Raw genomic sequence first — 25,434 nt, forward strand, 5'->3', positions numbered from 1 at the left:
GCAGACATTTGATTAGGAGTCATTCTTCATCGCTCAGATTAGGCGAGGTCAAGAGTGATTGACACTCTCACTGATGCTGGGATTACGGGTCTAAAATGCACTCAGCCCAAAGACTGCCTTGGCAAATGGGTGATTGCTCTAAGAATTTAGTGTGTGATGTCAAAGTTACAAGGGTCCCATTTCTCATTTTGAGGTAGGATTAATTTTATCTCTGGTGAATTTCTTCTCCTAATGTCTTCAAAGTTCGGGAACATTCTTTTGTAGAGCTCAAGGAAGGGATGAACAGAGGCCAGAAGCAGGAAGAAGGGGAGACAAAAATAAATGCAACAACTCTAAATCTGTCCTGCGTTTTTTTTCTCTTTTGAGTACCTCCATGTTTCACTTTCTGATTCCTGCCTGTAGCACACGGCAGTGAGGAGAGAAGTGGGCAAAGGAAATGACTTACAACAGGAAAAGAAAGAGAAAAATCTACCTGGCAGCTTCTTTGCCATTTTCTGTGTGCTTGTTTTCCCTTTGCAGCAATCTCCCTTGCAAGAACCTGCGTCAGGCACACAACAAGGCTTTTTGTTTCCATCACCTGACTGACTCCCATGGCGAATTTAAGCAACAGATCCCAGTTCTTGTTTGCTTTGAATTTCTTGGCATCCCTCAGGCTGCCATGGAGATGCGTAGCCAAGACTCCTGGTCAGCCAAAGATAGCAGAGTTTGACTGCAGGAACTTATTTATTTCCTTTTATATCCACTTCTCTCCTGCTTCTAGCTGTTGCTCACTTCCTTCCTGGCTTTTTCCCCCTTCCGGCCAATTTCATAAGGATTTTTGAGGCTTTTTCAGGGGGTCAATTTCTACTTGCCACCTTGGTGCTTTCAGTTTTGACCAGCTTATGCTGGCATAAGCAGCTAAGCTCACAGCTCCATTCCCATGTCTAATATCCACCGGTTGTACCTACCTGCCTGTAACAGGCACCATCACTGCAGTGTCTCTAGAAGGAATCCTAGATGTTGCTTAGCAGCTTATTTGAGCACTATCAAACAGTTCTACACGAAATTAAGATCATGTTTCTTTAAGCTTGGTGGCATTTAGATACATTAGAATGGATTTAGCTCTACTGGAAGTAGGCATAGATGTTGTTACCTTTTCTTAGTGGACCAAATGAAGCACTGATAAGCCCAGAGGCACTGATAAGCCCGGAGACTTCTCCAGATCTTGTCCCATCCTTCAGAATGCATTAGCCACACAGTTTGCAAAAGCTTAGATATGTGTCATGAGAGAAAGGTACTCTCCTGTCCGCATCACTGACAGCTAGGATTGATCATCAAATCTGTAGTGTAGAAGCTGCCACTTGTTTTCTCATACAGACTTTTTAAACACACCCTAAGGCAGAAGCAGCTGATCCTCCAAGCAGTGAATCCTCAGCACAAGTAGGACAAATATGTACTATTTTGTTGTTATTACTTAGCCCCCCTAGTGTGAGTTTTTTGAGTTACTGCCATTAGAGAGAAAACTGCTGAGGCAGTGAGATTTCCAGAATTCTGTATATTTACAAAGAATATATAATATTGTTTCCCATGATCTCAGACACATCGAACATCAGCAGCTTGTAGCTTTGCTTAAAAGTCCAAGCCTTTTTCATGTGGTACTTGGCTCAGAAAGTTGTCTTCGCTTTTTCAGGATTACAGTTATGATGCTTGCTCAGGCCATGGCAGTTGTCGTCTTAACTGTTTTGCTTATGCCACCTTTTCCCCTCTTTACTACACAGAACCAAAACCAGTCAGTCACAGATGAAAATTCTTCCAGGTCCTATATGCTTTAGTTCTGGATGGTTTCATATCCTATTGTTTGTTGTTGGCCACAATTATTTCAGGAAGAAGTTTGTTTCTTATGACTATAAATGCACACATTCCAATGAAAATAGCATCGTTTGGGGCAGGGATAGCCTTTGCCAGAGGGATAATGGCAGAGGTTATCTGCCATTCGCTAAGCCAGGCTTATTTTGTTCAGTTTGCCTTCTTACCTATATGACATTGGCCACGGTGGTCTCATCCAAAAGCAACAAATTCAAGGCTAGGTTCGTGCCTGGGTGATCGCTTAGCCAGCTGCAGGGATGTGGGTGCATTAAAATGTGAGACTTGCAGAAACTTGCTGTCTTTGAGACTTCCTCTCAGCTCTCCAGTCTGGTTGTTACTCTCCACGAGACTTATTTAATTTCTGCTGTGGATAATACATGGAAGCGTTACTGTATAGCTGGTCTGAACATCTAGAAAGGCCTTAAGTGGTTTGGGATTAATAAATCAGGTGTCCTAGTACATACGCCTTTGAAAAAGAGTGCTCTGGCAAGCGTCCTCAGCAAATGCCTAATACGTGGTGACACCAGTGAGCACAGCTACTTTGATTAAACAGCATAGCTGGAAAACGGGAAGCTGCCTAGCTGGTACATAAAACTAGCATTTTGAATGCTGCTCTGGGAGTATGGATTACTGCCCCTCGTGCTTCTGTTGAAAGTGCACCCAAAATGTGCTGGGCATAGGAGGAGAGAGCTTGACTCTCAACAGGTTGGTAAGGGCCAGATGGGGAGGCCCATGCTCATCTCCCTGGTCTCTTTGGTTTTATGTGCAGAGGCCAGAACTGCATGTTGGCACAAACAACTATTTATACATATAAAAATTAATCTCTTTGAATGTGTATATCACCAGCTGAGCCTACAATCATTTAACATACCTTTCTGCAATAACCTGTGCAGTGAATTCCCCTAACTCAAAAAAAGCTCAACTTTCCTGCTCTGAGTTATTGAACTTTTAAAGAAGAAATTGTTGATATTAAAATAGCCTTTTGTGAAATTCATAGTCACTTCCCTTTATTCAAGATGGAAAGGCATTGCACGGGAAAGATTAGTAGGGAGGAGAGAGGGATTTATTTAGCAGAGGAGATTGAGAGGCTAACATTGAAAAAAAAATGAGAAGTTAAAACCACAGGTTTGTACAATGAATCTTGAATTCTTTTGCATTAAGCATCGAGTTGCTTGCAACTCCTTTCCATCCTTACGAATTTCTCATAATGATGTCAGACTCTGGCAGCCTCGTCATACATCCAGAGCAATTTTAACATCTGAATTTAGAAGAGTAATATTACCTCATTAATTGAGCTCTGACTTGACATAAAATCAATAGTAAAGGTATTGCCAAGCCGTGCTTATCTGAAAGCCTGCTACAATGATCCATCTTCTGCTGGATCGACAATGGGCTTCGTTCCTGATTCCATTAAGAAAATTAAATTGGCTGTGTCCAGCCTCAGTTTGGATACTGGGAACAAGCAAAGAGGATGCATTATTTACTTCATTAGAAAACTTGCTGCAGTTGGGCCATAGTTCGGAGAGTATCTCTGAGAGGAAATACCTGGCTGGTTGTGAGAATCTGTATGCCAAAGTATTGTACATCATGCAAAGCTACTTGTCATTCTGGTGGACTCTGGATGCCTGCCAGACTTTCCTTTGGTGGGATAAATAGAGTTAAATTTCAGTATTAGAGCTCCTTCAGCACAGTCCTGAAATGTTTAGTGGGGCCTAAGGGCTTGGGCTCAGAAGGGCTAAAGAGCTGCCAGCTTGTACATATGGTAGTTTAAGACACTGGCCACTCTCTTCTACCAGAAGCCACAGTTTTCCCCACAGAGGTAGCATCACGGACAGTGTGTCTCTTTCTCAGCTGTGATGTTTCAGAGGCTGCTATATGGACATAGACTGCCAATGGTTTTCATTTATTTTGATATACAGGTTGGAAACACCAAAATATGTGGCTCATAAATCGTGTAGGAGTAATACAAAGCAGCTAAACAGGTCACTGCTGGCAGCCGTGGGGCAGTAATCCCTTGGGCCCCTACCATAAAATCTCGCAGAGGCTGCAGTCGGAGGCTGAGCCCTAGAGGCCCCTGCCCTCAGGGCTGCGATAGCGTTGGCCACGCAGGGAGGTCTCAGCTGCAGGTTAGGTAGTACCTTGGTGGAGCTGGTAGAGCTGCGTCTCAGTGCTTGCACAGTCCAGCAGTCCCTTACTCAGTACTCCAAAAAGACTCTTGAAAGGCAGCCCATTACTCAGTGGTTCATTGGACCGGCCTGATTAAGGCCAGTGGATTTCTGTGGCCAGCGGGATGCAAAGCTGGGTAGTGTTGCAGATGTGTAGGGACGGGGGGCAGTGCTGACCACTTCTTGATGTAGTGCCACAGCAGGACAGAGTGTGTTTGTAAGAGACTCAGTGCTGCAAGGAATGGAAGTAAAGCAGTTCTGCTTTGCTGGATAGCAGGGCTAATGTAGGTGTGGCTTAGGGTGAGGATTTCTGAAGCTGAATTAAATTATACCGCAATATTGAATATATTGCGATGGGACAGGAAGCATGAGAAATAGGGTCATCTTGATGAGAGATGGATCAACTCCAGCTGAGTCTATGGTGTGAGGGGGAGGCTTGTGCATAAGACTGAAGGTGTAAGATGGGGGGAAGGCCTGGGAACAGATAGTGACAAACTCACCAGAGAAGGAAATATGGTTTGTGGCAGGAAGAATGAATTAGCTGGATAATCGATTGCAAGCAGAAGTGGAGGGGGTGATGAATGATGCAAGTCATCTTTATTTTCTTGGCGAGTGGCAGATAAGGTAGTCTGTGGTTTTCCCATCATGTCCAGGAGACATCCATTTATGCTCCAGGAGTTGCCTTCTCATCTCTTTGTGGTGCTAGAGAAGAAAACATGGCCATTCAACGGCAGCTGAAGGCATTTCCCAAATGACAAAGCCCTACTAGGAGCAGAACCACAGTGACATATCTTGACCCTGTGGTCTGGCCTCCTGGCAGCAGCTACTGTCTCCTTCTCACCCCACTGGCATTGGCCGAGTCCCTTGTCCAGGGTGGCAGCAGCAAAATCCAAAACGTTTGGGATTCAGATAGATTCCTCTCTACCAGGCATCTTTTTCAGAAGAGAGTTCAGAGCAGGGATTCCTCTGCTCCTATCCTTCCTACAGCCCCCCCCCCCTTACAAAACAATCACATACACTGTCAGCTGCCTTTTACTGTCCTGCTAGCAGGAGAAGGAAGGACAGTTCTAAAAAAAAAATATTGTCAGTAATTCTGTGGGATTTTTTTTTAATGAAATCTGGATGTCCTGACACCTGTCAAACCAATTTGAGTGAGGTGCTTTAATAATTCCTATAGCATCTGATGCTTGTCTGTCTTTAAAATTAGAATGCATGGGACCATCTTTCTCTGAATTGCCACAAGTGTTGCACAGTTTAAAAATGTCTTGTTTCTAGACATTATGGCATTTGTTCTATGGAGAAATGTAAGTTCCCAGAGCAATTCATATTTTCTTGAACGCCACTTCTCTTCCCTGCTTTCTGTGGCCGTACTTCCTTTTTAAACTAATGCACCCTTTGTGGCCAGACATTTAGTGACTGCTGCTTCCAGAACATAAAATATCAGTGTTTGCTTGAGGAGATGGAGGTTTGTGCCACTACTTGTTTTGTCTTGCATGAGCAAAGAGAACACAGCCATATATGTGGAAGGCGCTATTGGGAGAGGGGAAATTGTCTGAAACTGGTGATAATTTCAGCACCATTTTAACCTGGGAATCCTTGGAAATGATTGTTTTCATCATCAAGAGCAGAGAAAACTCAGTATGAACTTTGTCAGGCTGAACATGACATATTTTCTGTGAGCTGTTGAGTTGGAGTTCGTGTCCCTCAGCCTGTCCCCATAGGAATGCTGTCACTTCTACTTGGTGCAGTCCACCCAATCTTTAACCCAGGGACTCCGCGGATTCCGCTGTGCTCTGCACGTGTCTTACAGCTCTTTGTTGTCTTCTAGGATGAAATGGAAACCACTGATGGCCCAAATTGGACGAATAGAAAGACCTTTTAAAATCACTTTGCTGTATTCAAACTGTGGGGCACAAGAGGCTGGACTGTTGGCAGTGGGCTCCTTGCAGCTCAGGAATTGCTATCATGGTATGTTCCAAAAGTCAGGTTGGCAATAACCAAATTCAGTCAAAAGAAAGTGAGCATCATCTTCATCAACACTGATGACTCTGATCTGGGAGTAAATTGGATGGGAGGTAAATAATAGCTGAATTACGCCCAGCGTTTCTGGCAGTGCTTTGCCTATCAAGGGTCGTATTTGCATGGGTATTATGTATGCAAACACAGGCACATGGATCTGAAGGCAGGGTGGAAGTTCAGAATTATAAAATTTATATCAGTAATTTACTCTGCTTTTCAGATTTGTTTTGCATAATTTTTGCATGAGAAAACAACAGTTTGCAGTGCATCCAGCAACAGGATGGAAAAAAGTATTTGTCTAGATTATTTTGATATTTTTATTTCTTAAGTAAGAACAAAATGCTTCCCAGTGCCACGAAAGCATTTTATATACTGTGGTGCCACAGTCCAGAGCTATAAAGAGAAGCACTGGTCTGTATTCTCTGGGATCTGCTTGTTGCTGCCCGACCAAGAACTTCTGTCTAAATTGAGAGTGATTAGAATGTAATTATTTTCACCGAAGTACTGAGTGCTCATCTTGGAAATGTTCAACTTTACCTGGCATTTTCAGCCATGCAAACAGTGCTCATTACCTCTTCAGAAGCCTGCTGAGGTCATTTAGGCTTCTTGGAAGTCTCTTGGCACAGGCAGCCTGCAGGTTAAAGACATAATCTCCTTTACTTCCTGGTTTTCATGCATTAAGATAATCCTGTTGCTTCTGTTTTGCAGACAGTGTAGCAAAGCCTTGCATGTAAATATATCTGATAGTGGTTTCACAGAGTTGTTTTATAATGCATCATGATACCATTTTTGACCATATTAGAGATTTAGTTTTATTGTAGTCATCAATCTTTTTAACAGATGGTATATTTTTAATGCAATCTTTTTGACAGTTGCAGATATACAGCTTGAAATGCTCTATATCTGTATATGCTTGTATACAACTTGAAATACTGCTCCCAAACTGTGCCTGATTAGGATGATGCATGTAAGCAATACAACGAAGTGTCATGGGAAGATACTATCCCAGACCAAGTTCATGGCTTCCCGCAGATGTGTCCTTTTCTCTTCCTGATGGAACTGGTTTAAGTCCCAGTGGATCTTCATTGCAAAGCTCAGCTAATGGGTCTCAGGTCTAGGAGTCCTGGGCATGTTCATTGTCCATGCACAGATCCAAGAAAGGCCAGGTCCATTAGGAGTGATGATTTCAAGAAATACAAGATTTATAAATAGTGTACAAAGCAGCTGCTGAGTACCTGGGCAGCATTTGCTGGAGTACAGCTGACTGGGCTAATGAGGGCCCATAAGCCAGGATAGAAATATGCCAGCAGCACAGGTGTTGGTTATTCCTGACTCTCAGCAGGACATAATAATTATGTGTGTTGGGGCCAGAGCAGAGAGTCTGCCTCCTGCAGCAGAGTGGCATGCAGCGTGTCCTGGCAGCCCAGGTGTGTGCAGAGCAGAACTGAAGAGCATCCCAGGGCCGAAGACCATTGAGTTTTTAGCCAGGAAGAAGCTGTACGTATAAAGACAGCAGAAAACAGTGGGTGAGAGAAAGAAATGGGCAATAAATTTGGTCTCGTGAAAGCTGAGGCAATCTGCAGGCACTCATGCTGAGGAGAAAACTCTGTGGTAAATAGTCAAGGTAAGGATCACTTACCTTAAATACTTTCCCAAAAATACCTTCTGAGGTCATACAGCAAGGGCTGAAGACTCATGCAGACAAAAGCCTGCTTTAGACATTCTGTCACCACCTCACCTCTGGGCTTTTTCATTTTTTTCTGTCTTCAGATAAAGAAAACCAAGGTCTTTCTATATATGACAAAGGCTCTGCCTTCCCCTGCCTGCTTGGAGGCTGTGTCAGCCATTTGCGAATCTGTGAATTCGTCAGTGACTGCCCTGCAACAGAAAAGGAGGGAGGGAAGTGTGGTGAGTATGCAGTATGCCACTACATGCAAATGTTCCTCCCACCAGCAGTATTAATTTAGAATAAAGAAAAAAAGGTTAAATTGATTCTATCTCTAGATGAATTCAGGTTTTCATCTCCTGAATTAATTTATGTATGTAAATTGGATATCAAGTTTCTCTTTGAAAATTCATCCTCTATAGGGTAATATGGATTTGGGGCTTTTGGCTTTTTTTTTTTTTTTTTTCCCCATATTGCAGTACTGAGTTGCTTTCCATATTCATTGCTGATTCAAAGAAAGGCAGAGCCTTACTTAGACATCTGCAACTGGCTGAGGAATTCCTTCTGAACCTGCCTGCAGGTGATGGCACTGATCATCATTCTGGTGCCACCTCCAACATGATTAGTCATAAATCCCTCCTTCCAGGATCCCAGTTCCGAGCTCATGTTGCCTATCATGATGGATATTGCCTGATTAAGCAGAAGTTTGTTAATAAGCATCTTTTAGCTTTGTTACAAGCATAGTGGCAGAGATATAAAATAGTCAGTAGTTAGTCTTTTAAGTGGATATAGAAAAAACCCTTGTGATGACTGCAGTTTCATGTAGAGCAGGGGCCTTTACAGATGTGTGGCAGTGATTACCATACTTGCGCCTGTGGGAGGGATTCTTTAGTATCTAGAAAAAGAGAGAACCTGCAGGTTCTCTCCAATATTTCCAGTTGCAAATAGTGTTGACTTTTTGATAGTGGCTCCATGGAAATGAACAAATGAGACCTGATAATATTTTGCCATTGAAAGACCGTATGACATGAGTTGTATAACTTATGGAACCACAATGAATTTTGATTTGCTGCTGTTTGTTTTCTTCCATAGTCAGTTTTCTTCTGTTTCTTCAGTTTTTCATGTTATACCTTGCAGACAGCCTCCCAGAGGGCTCACATTGCTCTTTTGAAGAAGGTCCCTGTGGCTGGACACTGAATGGCACTTCAGCATCCACCTGGTCTATTAGGGGCTTCACCAAAATGATTCAGGAAGTTCCTTTTATAGGGTCTGCCTTGCAAGCCACTGGAGGTATGTTTCTCGTAATGCTCTTTCATTTTGTGTGCATATGTGTATATATCATTCCCTCAGCCCTAGCTTTTAAAATTGATTTAAAGTTCTTGGCCTCTCCACTGCCAAATTAACCTTAGTTTCGATGAACACCTGGTATCTAGAACAATTTTGAAGTGTAAACGAAGATAGCTTTTTATCATGAGTCATAGCCTTACACAGAGCAAATTTGGACCCAAAGTTAACAGAAAATTGAAGGAGATGAGGATGTCTTCACTTTTCACACAGAATTACATTATGAATTTCCCGTCTGTATGTATACCTCTTTTCTCGCTCTCCCTCTTATGAGCTATTTGCAGACCTTTTCAGACTGCCAGTGGTTCAAAGATTAACAAGAGCCTCACACATAAGTATATCCTGAGACTTAAGTGTTTTCTGCTCAGTCTTTTCTGATTCACTTTTTTGCTGGTAGGCCACTTCCTGTACCTGCGAGCAGACAGCAATCAGACCCGTGGTATGGCCAAGGCTCACAGCACCAGTTTGCCAGCCAGTATTGCCACTGAAGAGTACCAGGTAAATCACTCTGCTCTTTGCGTTCTGTGGAGCTGTTCCTCAGGTTGTGGGCACTGTCTAGATCATACAGCCATGCTCCGTGTTCCTCTACATGCTGTACAAAACACTGGAAAGCAGAACTGACCATGCTGCCCAGCTAGCTGAGTGTTGAATGCCAGAAAGGAAACACGAGTTGCAGCCCTAGAAAGAGAAAGGAAGAAGCTCAAGTCTGCTCACAGATGATAGTAAATTCCCTAGCCTAACTCTACTGACCATTCCTCAGAAGGGTCCCCCACACCTGCACCGTATGGGGTGACTTTGGTTTTGTAAGAAAGGGAGCTGGCCACCTAGACTGTTCATCCACTCAGTTTTGTTTACAACTGCTCTTAAGACTTTTGTTCCTAAATTCTACTGTAGGTTAGTGGCAGTTAATGCACTTGAGAGCTTCACTGAGAACAGGAGCATGAAGTTAATGGGGCATCAGACTTGCCAGGATTAGATGAATGTCAACTTTTACTCACAGACTTAGGAAATTTCAAGTGGGAAAGGCAACTAGGCATAGTGAGATTGTATGTGACCTGGGTGGTTGCATGGGAAACTAAGAGCTGGGAAACTAAGTGGGAAACTTAGAGCTGTGGTTCAAACCCTTTCCCATGAAACTTTAAGCTGGTGAGAACTCTGAAGAAGAATGTGTTGGGTATTGTTTTTCTAAAATGTGTGACTAACAGAAGCATTCAGTGATAAAGAGGTTCTGCAGTAAAGCTTGCTTTGCTGCCTGTTGTTCCTGAAGGACATAGGAAGGAAACTGGTGCTCCCGCACCTAGGTGGCAACTGCCACAATGGATACTGTTATTAGTGCCTGGAGATGTGCTCTCCAACGTGAATGCCAGTCCACATCTCCACCTAGAAAATTCTATTCTAGGAACAGGAACAGTGATGAGCCATGAACCCTGGGGGAACTTGTGGCATGTAGGTTTAAACAGAGCAGCCCAGCATTAGATGTTCGGTATCTCAGATCCCCAGGGAGGGAGTAGCCCAGAGCACCACTGCCCGTTTATCAGAGGATAACTTCTTTTTTCTCTTCTTCCTCTATTCCAGGTCCAATTCTCAGTGCATGTTTTTGGCAGCTACAATGGTACCATCTCCTTCTCTGTCAGGGAAGAGACAAAGGGAGCACCAAACACCTTGCAGATGTGGGAGAGAGCGGGGAGCTGGAGTGACCACTGGTTTCTCATCACTTTACCAATGCCAGTGCTCCAGAACCGGTGAGTCCCCCACTGGCAGCATCGAGGAGTTTTCCTGGAAGTCTAGGAAGCTCTTAATGTCTTCCTTGTGAGGCACTGTTTTTATTCTTGTCTTCTTCAAGTACCGTTTCTAAAGAAAAGAAAATAGAGGAGCACAGTAATTCAGCTTGCTGAGGAAGCCTTGTTTCACACGTGCACATCTACATGCACATAGTCAGCAAGACTACAGATGTGTCTGCACTTGCAGGCTTGGTGTTTAGGTTCTGGAAATAACAAGTGTCTACCCTAGAAGCCTTTTACCCGTGGGAGAAGAACTGCAGTTAAGACAGTGCATCTGTCTGTGCTAGTCAGTGCAGCCTGGGCAATTGGAAAGCATCCGCTACCACATCACTGACACAACATTCCCAACAAAAGCTTGTGGCCCAAATCAGCCCTGCAGAACAGTGTGTGTCAGCATCTCAGATGTGAAAATAAGGAGTGGTGTTGGCTGTATAAAACCAGCCAAATATTGAAGATTCCAATAATCTGCACTGAGTCTATTTTAATCAGCTATTTCTCCTCCCCTGCTTAGTGTCAGTTGATCTCAAGGCCTCTAATGGTGGCAGCTGGGTTTTCTGCATGATACAAGTGATTTTTCAAGTGCTCCATTCTGCTTTTTGCTTCCTCCTGAGGAGAGGCTCTCTCACATGATACTTCTAACAAGCAAACAAACAAACAAGCAAACAAACAAAAAGATGATCAAGCCTCAGAGTCTATTTTGTGAATATTCTAAATGGAAAAAGATATGCCTAATAAGGTTAGCAAAAAGAAGAAGGGCTGGGGAATAAAAAATATAATTGTAAATTTGGAAGGGCACTTTCTCTGCTCTAATATAGCTGAAGCAGGACCTGACGTATTTCAGAGGTATACAGCCATGGAAGGTACTGCTTATTTCCCATGGAAAGTACTGTTCCAGGCTTGGGGATAACCAGGGCAGAGAAGACTTCATAGGATTTAAAAAGTTCTTCTAAGCATGTGGAAATGTCAGGAATTTTAAAATTTTAAGGATAACTGGTTAAAAATGTAATCAGTTTTTGTGGAGATGGCAAAAAGCATGTCACTGTCACAGACCATCTTCCTCACAAATTTCAGATCCTGACCCCAATTCTTGACAGCACAGAGGATACTTAAGACACTGTCGTCGTTTTCCAGCATGACCAAAATGCTGCAACCCTGCATTGCCCCATTCTCAACATGTGAAACATGTGCTAGCTATAAAAATTCTACCCCAGTCACCCAAAATAGGGAAGTTCAGCCTAAACTGGTTCAATTTTGGCAAAGTTGCAGGCAGCTGTAAACAGAGGCTGATTTTGAACATTAGTGTAGAAACTTAATACAGTTTGGCATAATCTCCCTATGTTTCTTGAAGGGATGATAATAACAAAATGGTTGGGAGGGGACAGGGTTGGGAGAAGGAGGAGGTAAGAACTGCAACCCACATAGTCAGTGTAGCAAGACATTTATGTATTTGTGAGGCCAGAAGGAGAGAAGTGTTGGCAGGTAGGAGGAGGAGGGGGTCATGCAGGGGATTAAGGTATTTTTTGGCAGGAGGCAAAATCTAGTGTGTTTATTTCTTAAATGAGGGGAGATGGAAAACAAATTACACAGCTGATCACCCTCCCAGATGGGCATCTAGCTACTTGGAAAACTGCCTTTGGGGTCAACTGGCAAATTAATTCACTTGAGTTCACAGGGAAAACAGGCTCTATTAGAAGAAAATCAGGAAGGCAGAAGACCAGAGAGGTGGAGAATGTAATATGTTAGTGTTAGCAAAATGAACTCAATTAAAAGGAACACTTGAAACCCTTCTGGCTTCACAGCACAGGGTTCAACAGGCAAATTCCTCTCCTCTTTCTGAATCTACAAGGAAGGGAAGACATACAGAGCTCAGAGAATAGGGGATGTCTGTTCCTCTGCGCTGGAGGGGGTCATTCCCAAGCGCCCACTTGCAGAACTAAAGCAGAAATCCACCTTGCAGTGCAGTGCTGTGGCCCTCCTGCCACTCCAGCTCTAGGGACCAAGCACAAAAGATGACTGTGACATGTGGGTCTAATTAAGAGATAGACTGTGGTGCTGTATTCATTGTGCGGATCCTAGAAGTGCCTTAATTCTGACCTCCTACTGCTATGATTTCATGTTCTATCACATGACCAGAGGAAGTGCTGGTTTGTGTCAATGGAGTTATACACAAGGCCTGAAAATGTAGAGGTTTTGCTAAATCTGCTAATAAGGAAAGCAGGTTTATGTTGGAAAAGGCCCCAGGGTCAAATTCCTCTAGTTACCCCATGGCTGAAAGAGCAGGGTGATCCAGAGCCCCTCACTAGTTCGTGCTGCAGAGATGCTGTTAGTCGCAGAGCCCAGTCCCATAGGTGTGAACTCCTTTTTAAGCATAAAGAGCTATTCTGGAGTTGGAATAAAAGCAGCTTATCCCTACGGATTTTAAAGCAGCTATGCCCCGTTACATCAGCTGTGGATCTGGACCAGCATTTGGCTGGTGGGTGGAATATACATGCATACTTTCTTGCCACTAATTTTGGACAAGCTTGTTCTAGGCAGAGTGATTAATATGTTAGTCAAGTCACTGCTTGATCTCCCATAAATCCTGATTTGAGTTTCACCAGTGGCAGCAGTAGAGGTCCTCTCCATATGCTTTTAATAATGTCTAAATGGACTGGGCATCAGACATCTGTTTATTTCTGAAGTTAAATCAAACACAGTTCAGTCCTATCCATAAAAAAGAGACCCTTCAGCCCATTTTCTTTTCTCCTTGTGAATTCAGAAGGTAGCAGTGCACAGAATACGTGACAGGCTTTCTAGATAAGTAGCCAACATCTGGTCATACTGAAAAAGATGAGAGCACCCAGAAAGGTGTCATGTCAGGGAGTTACAGCTAAAATTTAAAATGGCCTGGCCTTCAGCTAAAATAAATATGTACTACCTGTTTTTACACTTGTATGCATTCACTGAGAATCATGTCTAAGATGCCTTTCTACTAGGATGTTACTGTTTTGCTCAGTTTTTATTTTGGCCATCTTCCTGGGAGAGGATTCTTTATCGCTGTGTTTTTGCACCTGTAACTCCCTCGCTACTATTAGGAGTTGAACAAGGATAATTGTCTGTGCATGAAGGTTGTGAAGGGTGGCAGTCTGTTTCTCTCTGTGTGTGTGCACGTGGCAGGGGAAACGCAGCTTTTATTCTTCCTCATGAAAAGTGGTGCTATCTGAATATGGGTTGGTCCTTACTATCTGCTGAGGTGTCGATGTAAGTTTTCTAGCAAGTTGTTTGGGCTGCTCAGCTTGGATTGTCTGGAGAAAATGCTTTAAATGGTGATTATCATGATGGTACGATGAAGGGACATTTCAGTTTAAAGGTTCCTGCCCTGTCACCACTTTGTCTATCTTTTCTGAAACTCTTTATCTTGTTGCAAAGGTTTCACCTGCAGCTGCTGGCAACGTGGGGCTGGAATTCCCAAGCTGACCTTGCTATTGACAATATTACATTTGGACTCGACTGCTTCACTGATGGTGAGTTGCACGTTGCAGATCCTTAAAGAACTTGGACAGGGTAGTTGACATCCCACGGGTCCAGGACACGCACATGTTGTTCCCTCCGTAGACTGAGTTGGGATCATTTTTGTTAACTTTCACCCACAAGGGCATTTTATCCCAGACCTGCTAAAAGCTGCAAATGGAGGCAGTTTTGCTGTGCATCAGATTCTCCTAGCACTTTCTCAGCTCCCTAATCTGAGATAAACTGCACAGTTGAGACCTGTCTGTGTGACCAGTGTTCCCCGGCAATAAATAGCTAAAGGTAATTTGTTGGAACCTACATGGAAAGTCATCTTTTAGAGGACAAGAGGAGGAAGATGGAAGTATAAAATTTCTCACAGAGAAGTGTAGATTATTGCCACAAGTTTATTTTCTCTGCAAGGAGGTGCAGCAAATGGCACTGCCAGGTATATAACAGATGTATGCTATTCTGTGCTGCTTTACAGCAAATGTGATGGATCACAATGTATGCCACTAAAAATGCAGTCAGTGCTGCTCTCTGAAGCAGTTTAGCAAAAAACGTGAATTTACCTAGCAGACAAGTGGAAGGAATTTGGATATTTGTACCGCTTGGGAATATCAGAAACAGGCTTCTTTTTGTCCCTGGAGAAAAGCCGATTGAGACCTCAGCACTAACACTTTGTCTTGAAATCTTTTGAGGACAGTGAAGGGAGGGATTCCGGATGCAGCTGCGCTCCCCACTGCTGCAGCTCAGTGCCCTCCTGAGAGCAAACAGGGCCCTCGTGTGACGCGACCTCTGTGCCAGCTCTGTAGCTTTTGCCCTAGCGCAGCAGCTGAGGTGGCTTGAACGGAGCCCTGAGCTCTGCACTGCAGTGGCCAGTGCACCCATGGGCATTTTGTTGGGTAGGGACTAGGGGCGAAAGCTTTGGCTGAAGGAGAGGCAGAAGTGCCACCGAAACAATGTACAGCAGAGCTCCCAGCTGCCACGTTGCTGCTCATTTTTGATTAGTATAAATGGATCCAAACTTACAGGAGCAGCAACCACTTGCCTGGCTGAAGGTGTGACCCAGAGATGGGTGACTCATGCAGGAGGACAGCAAGAAGGAAAAATATTTCTCAGAAGCCCTACACTTGCCACTGTTCCTTGAATCCTCTGTGCGAATTGACATTTTCTCGCCTCAGAAAGCAAGCCCCTTGCATTTGTCTTCTCATGAGCTTAATGCAGTTATGCTGCGGAGAAGCCCAGGAGCTCTGCTGGGCTTTCAGTAATGAAATTATCTCTCTCTGGCAAGGAGAGGCTTCAGATGTCACTGATGGAGCCAATTAAGATCCAAGCAATTTCTACGCATGAGGGCAACAGGAAGGACGTATGGCAGGAAGGAAGAATTTGCTCTTTACTATGATATATATATTAATTTATTAATCTATTTCAATCCTGTAGTTTAATTGCTCTACAAAATCCAGCTCAGACTTTAAATGCATTGAGTATATGTATGCAAGCCAGGCAGGAAGGAGAGGTGTTTCATACTCACTGACATCAAGCCGAGGATTCAGTAAAATTTAGGCAGAAGAAAGCGGGTAGTGAGGGTAGCTCAGGGGACATTCATGAAGACCAGAAACAAACCAACTCATCCTGGGATAGCAGAAGCTGGCGTAGCATCCTCATTCCCTCTTTGCTGGACAAGCTGGAGAGAAGTTCAAGAGTACCCCAGCCTGCACCTGGAAGGCAGGATCTGTGAAGGGATTGTGTATGCGTTGGAGTGCTTGAAGCACCTTACTCCGGTCTTCAAAGATACTACATATTTTTCATTACAGTCTCAGATTCAGAGAAGTAGGAGTCGTTTACTTTGGCTCTGTTCTTGCAGGAGTTACTATCTGTCTTATTTACTTTTCCCTCTATCCCTCTCCGGTGTGTAAATTAAGAGCGTGTCCTGGAAAAAAGGAGTGCCTTGCTCTCAGTGCTCAGAGTTTTCTCTTGCAAGAGCGCCTTAGTAGAAAAAGGTCTGGCTGCCTTGTATTCACTTAACATTTAGTGTCTTGACTGTTAGAGGAACAAGCGGAAGCAAAAATAGACAGGAGCACTAGACCATGGATCCTACAACTACACCATGTTAGAGGAAAATGCCATCTTAGGAATTCACATGTCTGACAATGCAGGAAGCATCAGCCTTGCAAGAGTTAACAGCTCATGAGGACAGACTGACACTCAGCCTGTCACACAGCTTGTCCGCTGAGCATGGCGGAGACAGAAGCTGCTTTCCAGTGTGAGAAGGTTTGAGACTGTTTAGAGAAGGAGGAAAGACTGTTTGGAAATGAAGCATTGCCTTAGGACATACTCAGTTGGGATGCTGCAAAAAAATGCATGCAGGCACACAGACCAAGTCTGTATTTCAGGGGCTGAATTACATTCCTTCGCTCTGGCAAAAGTAACTGGGCTTCTTGTTCAACCCTAAGCACCCGAAACTGTTGTGACCTTAGGGATTCATAATTCAACGAATGCCTTGGGAGACCAAACATCTTTTCTGGCTCTGTGTTGTCTTTTTCGTTTGGTTTTCCTTCTTGTCTTTGATCCAGATCATTTGTTTTGGGGTAATTTCATTTTTTTGCTGGCTTGACAGCTCCATCCATTGAAGTTCTCTATCTCGATATGAACAGTGTGTGTCAGTACAAAGCTCCCTTTTACTTCCATCTACCAATGTGCTTTCGGTCAGACCTAGGGGGAATATTCTCAGGAGTGAGAGCTCTGCAAGGTCTCCATGCTTCATTTACTTATTTGGCCTCTCTGACACAGCTAACAAGGGTGTTAATTATCGCTATTTAGAGCTGTGACTTTGTGGCAGAGATAATTGCACAGCTGGAACTCAGGGAGTCTCTTCTGAATAGAGTATCAAACAGCTGCTAGATTCTCACAACTGGAACAAATTGAAATATTTCTAATGTTTTCCAACTAATGAAAAATGTTCACTGTTAAATTAAGCAAGGGCCCATAAAATGGAAGGAAGTCTCTTTTTTAACAGAAAATTTCTAAACAAAAGTCTGCATAAAATATGTAAATAACTATTGATATAGAATGTTTGCCAACTGTAAGGCAAAGGAACAGTTACTACTTTTTCCTGTTGTAAGGCAGCTTCAGTTACACATGGTGTTCCTACTGCATTCAGTGCAGAGGACCTGTTTTTAAAGGCTTGTTTCAATGGTCAGAAATGCAGCTTTTTGCTCTGTGGTGGTTTTTCTTTTTTTTTTCCGATGGAGATGGGACTCAGTGATGCCAGCCTTAACCACTCTCTGAGAAAGGTTTGTCCAGAGCTTTACAGCTATGTCAGGGGTTGCTGCTGCTGCTTAACTGTCTGTGTTGGTGAGGTGTGTCATTTGGGTTCGTATTTTATTTTCTGTACAAGTTCTGGGATACTGCAGGTTTGCTAGTGAGAGGGAAGTGATCCATTCGACTGGTTTGCCTGCCGTGTTGCCATTAGGAATCGGTGATAATTTTTGTGATCACTCTCCTTTGAGCCAGTAATTTAACTGCCCGACATTGTCACCTGCCCCATGGACAATAGGTCACCAGGACATGCTATCCATTCTCCCAAGCTGTGCTTTTCCGTTGAGTTTGTCTTACAGATGAGACTTCATGGGATAACATGCAGTGCTAAGGCAAGATGTGGGCCCAAAATAGTAATTTAAATACACACATTTTCTGTACGAAACCGTCTTTCTTTGTTTTAACCATATGGTTATACTTGGTTCAGTCATGTGATTTTATGAATTTTCTATCTCTCTTTGCTATTGTCTTCCCATCTCTCATCCATTCCACAAACTAACAGGAAGACAACAAAGCCATTTTGGTGGGAAGCGCCAGTACCCACGGGAAGTCAGTGTCCTGGATGAGCATCTCCTGAATCCACTGGAGGAACCCTCCCTCCCAGGTAGATCCTTCTGTACTGAAAATGTGTCTTACAGCTATAAAGCTAATTCCTTCCCCATCATGTGCATGTAATCTGCCTGCCCTACAGCAAAGGAGCAAATACGATCCATCCCAAAGATGGGAAGAGCACGTCAGGTAGTTGGTGCTTTGCTAGAGAGCAGCAGGGAGCTGGAGCTCAACTCACCAGTCCCTGAAGAGTGTGAAAGCAGAAGCTACCTGATTTAAGTGCAATTGGACAAAAACAAGGTCAGGAGGGAAAGGTGTGGAGCAGTTCCATAAGCTGGGGATGCACAGAAATTTGCTGAGGCTTGCTGAGCGGTGAGGCTGAGCTGGGTTGGGGGGCAGTAGTGGCGTAGAGACGGGCACCCAGAGAGGCTGCAGGCAGTGGGTTTGCTCTGGCAGCTGTAGGGGCTGGTGCTCTGGAGCACAGATAAAAACTGTGTGGCTAAAGGAAGGCCTGAGCAGGCTAGTCAGGGAGCCTGGAACTGCCTGAAGAGCCAGTCGCAGGGAAGAGGCACAGGCAGTGTGACAGGGACATGACAGGTTCCTATCTGGAAAACTACAGTAATATCTCCTTGCATCATACTGGCATTGGGAAGAGAAATTTGGTAATGTCTTTGAAGCCTTGGCTGAAACTCATCAGGATCCTACAAGGAAAATTATGAGTTTATCTACTGTCCATAATTTATTAAATGGTGTGTAAGAAATAGAGTGAGAGAAATAAAGCAAATAGTGACTATAAGCAGAGCACTATTTGTGCTGTAACTAGGATGAAGCTGGAATAGTGTGATAAAAACACTGCCTGATGATGTAATTAAGGGTGGTATCAGAGTGGATTGCCTTGCATGGGAGCTGCACTGAAGCTGTACAGATTAAACCTTGAAGACCTTACATTATAAATGCAACCTTAAGCATTTGCTGATAGTTGACTATCACATGAATGATGATTATAAGTTTAAGCATGTGATGAAATGAGTATAATTGGATTTAAAGCCCTGCGGATAGCAGGTATTACTTCAACATGGTCTTTCTCATAAGCATCCAATTTCTATATAAAAATCACTAACATTGTTTGTGAATTTCAGTGAAGTTTTTCATTGAATAAGTACCCAGTTTATTTACTGAAGAAGCCCATCAACAGGAACATTTTCTTGTTGCTTTGATGGTACTTGTCCTTTGGTTACATAGTTCTGTAAGTTACTGCACATCCCTTGGATATAAAGGGATGCTGATGTCTGTCCCCACTGTTGCTGTTTGATCCCAGGGGACACGCCTGTTGTTCTCTGGTGGTTCACGACGTGTGGTGCCAGTGGTCCCCACGGGCCAACTCAGGCACAGTGCGACAGTGCCTATAAGAACAGCAACGTGTCGGTGGCCGTGGAGAAAGAGGGCAGCCTGCGCGGGGTGCAGGTGTGGAGAGTGCCAGCCACAAACCGATACAGGTGAGTGTTAGTTTGGGCTGGAGAGGCAGCCTCTTAACTGGTTTCTGGGTGTGGGGCTGCAGCTAGCAGAAGTGCAGGACCATTTCTGTCAGGTGGATGAAGGGACCTGTGCAGCAAGAGAGAACTGGGAGCACTGGCTGTGCGCATGTGTCTGAGTTGCCGTGGAGTGTGGGAGGGAGCAGTCGTGCCTTAGGTCAGAGCGGGGATGGTTGTGGAGAGGAGGTCGAGTGGAAATGCTGCTGACGTTTCAGTTCCAAAGCCCTGGTCTTTTAGATTTGGCTTTAACAGCTCATGCTGTTTATTGCTGAAGCCTCTGTCCCCAGTGCTCTGGCTGCGATTCAGCCCATCCTCTCGAGCAGGCCTAGTGTGGACCTCAAAAAAAGAAACAGCTGTGAGATGCTGTGGAGGGGATCTCATCTGGTAGGGAACGCAGGCTGGGGGAGCTCGCAGCAGGAGTCGCTTTGGGGATGAAAAGTGTCAGATTTCTCTCTCTACCTACTTCCTTTTTGTTCCAGGATTTCTGCCTATGGAGCAGCTGGAGGGAAGGGAGCCAAGAACCACAATAAGAGGTCCCACGGGGTCTTCATCTCGGCCACCTTCCAGCTGGAGAAAGATGAGCTGCTGTACATCTTAGTGGGGCAGCAGGGGGAGGATGCCTGCCCTGGGGTGAGGGCTGCACAAACACATGTGGGCAGAGACTTTGCAGAAAAGAGTCAGCAAGATTCAGTGGGTGGCTTGGGGCTTGGCTGTACTGGTGATGAATGATGGAAATCCCGGGATTCAGCCATGAAATCCAATCAGGAGATTAGGAGGAACCAGGGAGACAAGTTAGAAAGAATCTTCTCAAAATAAATATAAAGAACTCTAAAATGAGAAACCAACCCAAAATGCACAAACAAATACAAAACCCACAGGAACTCTGCCTTAAGCTCCTCATGTTTAAAATAAGAAATTCTTCGTAGCTTTCTTCTGCTTGTTTTAAGAGGGCATCTACAAGGCAAGGGTTGCCTGCTTCTTATTTTCAGGTAACTTTTTGTTAATGGCAGGAGTTTGTACAATCCCCAGCAGTGAGGGGGCTGCGCTAAGTGCTCTCTAAGCTTAGCGACCAAGGGTTGAATCCCAAGCACGCCAAAAGCATTGGGATTCTTCCCACTGACTACAGCAGCTCCTTAATTATATGTACCCAATGACAACAAAAGCACTCAGAACAGGAATTGATGTTGTGAATGCTTATGCATGTGTTCTTTGACGTTAGACTCGTGTTTTAAAAGTCCTTTTACCAGGTAGGCTCAAAGACAACCTCTTTTCAGCCTGTTTAGTTTTCCAGAAAAGCGATCTGTCAGCCCGAGCCCGGGAGCGGCGCTGCTCCCCACACGGGCTGCAGAGCTTGGGATGCACACGCTGTTCTTGCAGGCATCCAAAGATACCCTTTATTTTACCCAGAACATACGATGTCTCGCTCAGATATTGCAACAGATTCCCAAACTAACCATTCTGCACTTAGATAGGACAATTACATCTGTCTAAATGAAGCAAACCTTTGAATATCTGCAGCCCTCACTCCAATGCATTCTTTAGCCTTGGGTCATAATCTTCATAGGTGTCCCTTATTCCTTTGAACTTCATGGAAAATTCTCCAAATTGCAAAGTATCTCCCTTTGGCAGATGCTGCTGCTGGAAAAACCTTCCCTTATTTTTTTCCTTCTTGGCCCAGCTTTTGCTATCTCTGGCTTCAGAAGTCCTGCTGACTCTGTATGTTGGGTAACAAATGTGTTTGTTTTCCATTCTCTGAACAAATTCTGCAGCTCTAAGCCCTCATCCCCTCCATGTTGTCCCAACTGCTTTTCCCTCGTCCTCAGCTACCCTGCCCTTTGGCTGAGAGAGCCGCAACTGGCGCCTTGCCTCTGAGCTTGAGAGGGGACCTGACCCAGACACATGTGGGGAGTCCACCTGTACTGAGACAACAGAGCAGCTTCTGAAGCCACTCCAGATTCACTGTCTGGATAAGGCTGAGCAGATTTACAAAGTCATTGCAACTTACGGAACTCGCCTTCACACACAAAAAAACCTAAGACTGCCAAACAATCCTCTGTTTTTCAGTGTCCTCTAATATTTAGTAGGGAACGAGAAGCAGGGGCTCCAGGTTTCTCTCCTGAGGTAGTTTGCTATTAACTAGGTGCAGAGCACCTCTACTCACCTTGTATTTATGAAGCTTAGAAATATCTATTAAGTACATCAGTAAGGAAGTTGTTAAAATGAATCCATAGTTGAAACAAACTTTAATTTTCTTGGATATAAGAAGTAGTAAATATGCAAAATACGAGTTTCTGATACAGATAATGTGAGTTCTTGCTGCAGTGCTTTTGCAGTGGGGAGGGGAGAGCACTTGCATGTGAAATGCAGTTTTGCAAATCACGTAACAGATTCCTTCTTCAGCTGTTGGTCCATGTGTTTGATCCCTGAGCTTACTATCCACATAGATAATGTATCTCATATGTGTATGTATCTTTATTATTATCCTTTCGAGATACAGATAACTCTCAAAAATTGGACTTTGAGGATGCAGGAATGTATCTCCTGTCTTCTTTCAGGGCAACCCTCAAACCCAGAAGATCTGCTTAGGGGAGTCATCTCCCATTGAGGAAGATTACAAAAAGAAAAAGGACCTGAAGGAGTGGGCTGGAGGAGGTGGGGGTGGAGGAGGAGCTACCTACATCTTCAGAGTAAGTTCCCTCTCCTTCCATCCTGCCTGGGCAGTGTCCAGCAGGGCACCTAGTTTTCACTGTCGTGTTGCAGGACACTCTCAGTTCTTACAGGAAAGTGATGAAGAATCTCTCCCCGCTCTGTCTCCCACTCTCTGCCTTTATATCTTTTGAACTGTTAATCGCTTTTCGTGTCCTTGATCATCCTTGTCATAGTTGCCAAGCAAGTTGAACTGCTACCTCAGTTCTGGCAGCTCAGGCCTGGGAATCAGACCAGGACCCCTCTTTAATACTGGCAGCAGTCCTACCAACAAAATCCCTGGTGTTTAATGGAACAAGACCACTTACTTCTGTACACAGAACCACTGTGTAAAACATTTCTGTAATGCAGTCAGGAAACAATCAGTAGCAAAGTCCTGGCCTCAGGCCATTGTCCTTTAAGCTGCTTTCATGCTTTTTGATGCAATGAGTTGTGTGAGTTCACATATCCAAGGGATGTAAAGTTTTTCTGATGTTTGATGGGGGGTTTTCCAGCAGAAAAATGGGATTTTCGAACCTTTGCTCATCGCAGCAGGAGGAGGAGGGAAAGCCTACCTGAAGGCTCAGGACAACTCCCTAGATGATGCGCCCCTGGAGCAGTTTGAGAACAGCACTGCCGTACCTGGAGTCAGTGGCAATACTGGCGCAGCAGGTGAGACACTAAAACCGGAGAAGGTCTGGGTCTGGTGGCTGAATGTGAGAGTTGTGCTGTAGGCATGAAGCTAGAGGCTTCTCTTTGATCTTGGGATGCGTTCTTGGGGAAGCAGTTGTTAGAAGTGTGCTGGCAGTCTGTAAGGGAAGGCCTCTCATGCGCTGTGTTAGCAGGAGAGAACGCCCAGGGGAGGTGAGCAAGGTGCTGCAGGAGAGTCTGTCTGTATGCGGGGAGGCGACTCTCTGAAACAAGTCACAGAATGAAAATGCTGTTGTAGAGTGCCCTCCTCCACACTGTGGTAATGGCCTTGAATCAGTAGAGAAGAGGAGGCCTCTTTTCTGTTACTCCCCCAAAACCTGGAGAACAAGTGCATTTCTGGCATTATCCCAGAAATGAAGCCTGATGTATGATTTGGTGACAGCTGTACTTGGAAGCCATTCCTAGGAGACCTTAAAGAAAAAAAAAAAAGATTCTACATGTCCTGCCCTGTAACTCTGTAGAGTTCCCTAGGAGGAGGTGAGGAAGTCCATTTTAGGTTTTATTTCCTCCATAGTACTCAGCCTCTCTGAGTGAGCCACTCTCCAGGGGCTGAAAACCCCAGCCAGTTATTCCAAAGGGGACTGCTGGGTTGCCTGTTTCCCCATGGCACTAGAAGCTGGTGATCAGATGCTTATCGTGCAGCAGGTGCTATAGATCCTGCACTAGATTTCCTCTGGGTTACTGTCCGTAGCAAAAACAAGTCTGTCCATATTCTTCCCTTTAAGAAAGAGTTAACTTGCATGCAGGTGTATCTTAGGAAATTAGTAAGAGCCACCCTCCATCTCTGTCCAGTGTCATGCTCTCCTTTGCTTGTGCTTCCTCAGCTGTTGTTCTGTTCTCTCACTCTCTGTAAAGGTGGAGGTGGTGGCTGGCAAGATGTGACTCTGCTTCCTCAGGCTGGGAGGTCACTCCTGGAAGGTGGAGAAGGGGGTCAGGCTTGTCCCCAGGCACTAGCCAAGCTCCAGTGGGCCACCTCTGGTGGATTTGGTGGGGGAGGAGGAGCTTGCACTTCTGGTGGTGGAGGTGGAGGCTACAGAGGTAAGTCTGTTAAGGGAAGAGTTCTCTAATTTGGGGCAGTTAAGAGTATCTAGAATTAGGGGTTGGAGCTCTCAGTGCAGAGGAAGATTGCTCCACAAATGATTCACAGAGACTTGGAGTTAAATTGTATGAAACTTACATATCATATCTCTTCAGCTGGGGACAGTAGGGTTACAGAAATATACTACATGATTTCATATTTGGAAGGAATGCCGAATCCCTTTGTCCCCAAGTTGCCTGTGAAAAATGTTCCATTTCCTTTTTCTGTTAAAAGGAAATGCATTTTTACCTTGCAGAACTGAGCAACTTATATTGGACCAATTGACTTCACTAGCCCTGGGACTGGTTGGGTTGAGTGAGTGTTCTCCAACAAGGCCATGATGCGTATTAATATCACTGGAAGGTTGTAGAATGACCCCAGGCATTATGAGCCAGGAAAAATGGGACCCTTGAGATGCATCCTGCTTTTGCAGCATGCAGTCAGGCTTTTCTTTCCTCAGGGGGGCATGCCTCTGCTAACGATGATATCACAGCTGGTGGGCAAGATGGCATCTCTTTTGTGAACCCCATTGGAGAGATCTTCTTGCATCCCCTGGCAGGTACAGTGCACTTTTTCTTCTTCCTCCCAGTACTTTGCTTCCTTCTTTCCTCTTCCTCCTTTTTACTTTATATTTCCTGCTCCTTTTCCTCCTGTCTTTGCCTTTTACACATTTTACTCTGGCCTGCTGCACTCTGTATGGCAAATGTTTGTGCTGCCCATTCCCATCTCTCTCTCATAAGCCGGGAGAGACACCAGTCATCAAGTTTAACTGCACATCCTCTGTCCCAGACATTTTCCTGTCAGTTCACTTCAAGAGCTCTGTGCCTGCTTGAGGGATCTAATCTTTTTTTCTCCTGGCCTTAGTTAGGTGTCTACTTGTGTCCACACTGTTGGACTGTTTGGTCTCCTACAAAGAAAAAGACAAGTTGTAGTGCCTGCCCTTCTGTGTCCTTAGCTAAACAACATGGGAAAAGCTAAACTAAACCTGTCTGTCCTCTCTAATTCCTCATCCAGCCATGGAAAGTCACGGGGAGGTGGAGGTTCAGATCTATCTGAACTGCAGTCACTGCCACTCGGACAACTGTAAGCGGGACCCTGACACCAACCTGCCTGTCTGCCAGTGTGAGATGGGGGCTGTGCTAGCCAACGACAACGTCACCTGCACTGGTAAAACGGGGAGTTTTATCCTCACTGGAAGCTTTTGTGTTCTTTGCATCTTCTCTCCTCCTGGTCTTTTGACAGTCAAATCAGA

At 44.5% G+C, this 25,434-nt stretch overlaps 1 protein-coding gene across 1 annotated transcript in view; it reads left to right on the forward strand.

Annotated features, from left to right (window-relative positions):
- Positions 1 to 25,434, forward strand: part of LTK (leukocyte receptor tyrosine kinase) — a 39,997-nt gene that overhangs the window by 207 nt on the left and 14,356 nt on the right. The window contains exons 2-15 of the mRNA XM_026033455.1: positions 5,839 to 5,978; positions 7,800 to 7,937; positions 8,833 to 8,985; positions 9,437 to 9,537; positions 10,615 to 10,781; positions 14,229 to 14,323; positions 18,130 to 18,231; positions 19,495 to 19,672; positions 20,188 to 20,338; positions 22,264 to 22,395; positions 22,909 to 23,065; positions 23,960 to 24,142; positions 24,643 to 24,741; positions 25,197 to 25,349. Coding sequence (XP_025889240.1) covers positions 5,840 to 5,978; positions 7,800 to 7,937; positions 8,833 to 8,985; positions 9,437 to 9,537; positions 10,615 to 10,781; positions 14,229 to 14,323; positions 18,130 to 18,231; positions 19,495 to 19,672; positions 20,188 to 20,338; positions 22,264 to 22,395; positions 22,909 to 23,065; positions 23,960 to 24,142; positions 24,643 to 24,741; positions 25,197 to 25,349 — 1,948 coding nt within the window. The 5' untranslated portion in view covers position 5,839. The remainder of the gene's footprint in view (positions 1 to 5,838; positions 5,979 to 7,799; positions 7,938 to 8,832; positions 8,986 to 9,436; positions 9,538 to 10,614; positions 10,782 to 14,228; positions 14,324 to 18,129; positions 18,232 to 19,494; positions 19,673 to 20,187; positions 20,339 to 22,263; positions 22,396 to 22,908; positions 23,066 to 23,959; positions 24,143 to 24,642; positions 24,742 to 25,196; positions 25,350 to 25,434) is intronic.

This window comes from Nothoprocta perdicaria, unplaced genomic scaffold, assembly GCF_003342845.1.
Source record: "Nothoprocta perdicaria isolate Ctin4 unplaced genomic scaffold, notPer1 scaffold_129, whole genome shotgun sequence".
Lineage (NCBI taxonomy): Eukaryota > Metazoa > Chordata > Aves > Tinamiformes > Tinamidae > Nothoprocta > Nothoprocta perdicaria.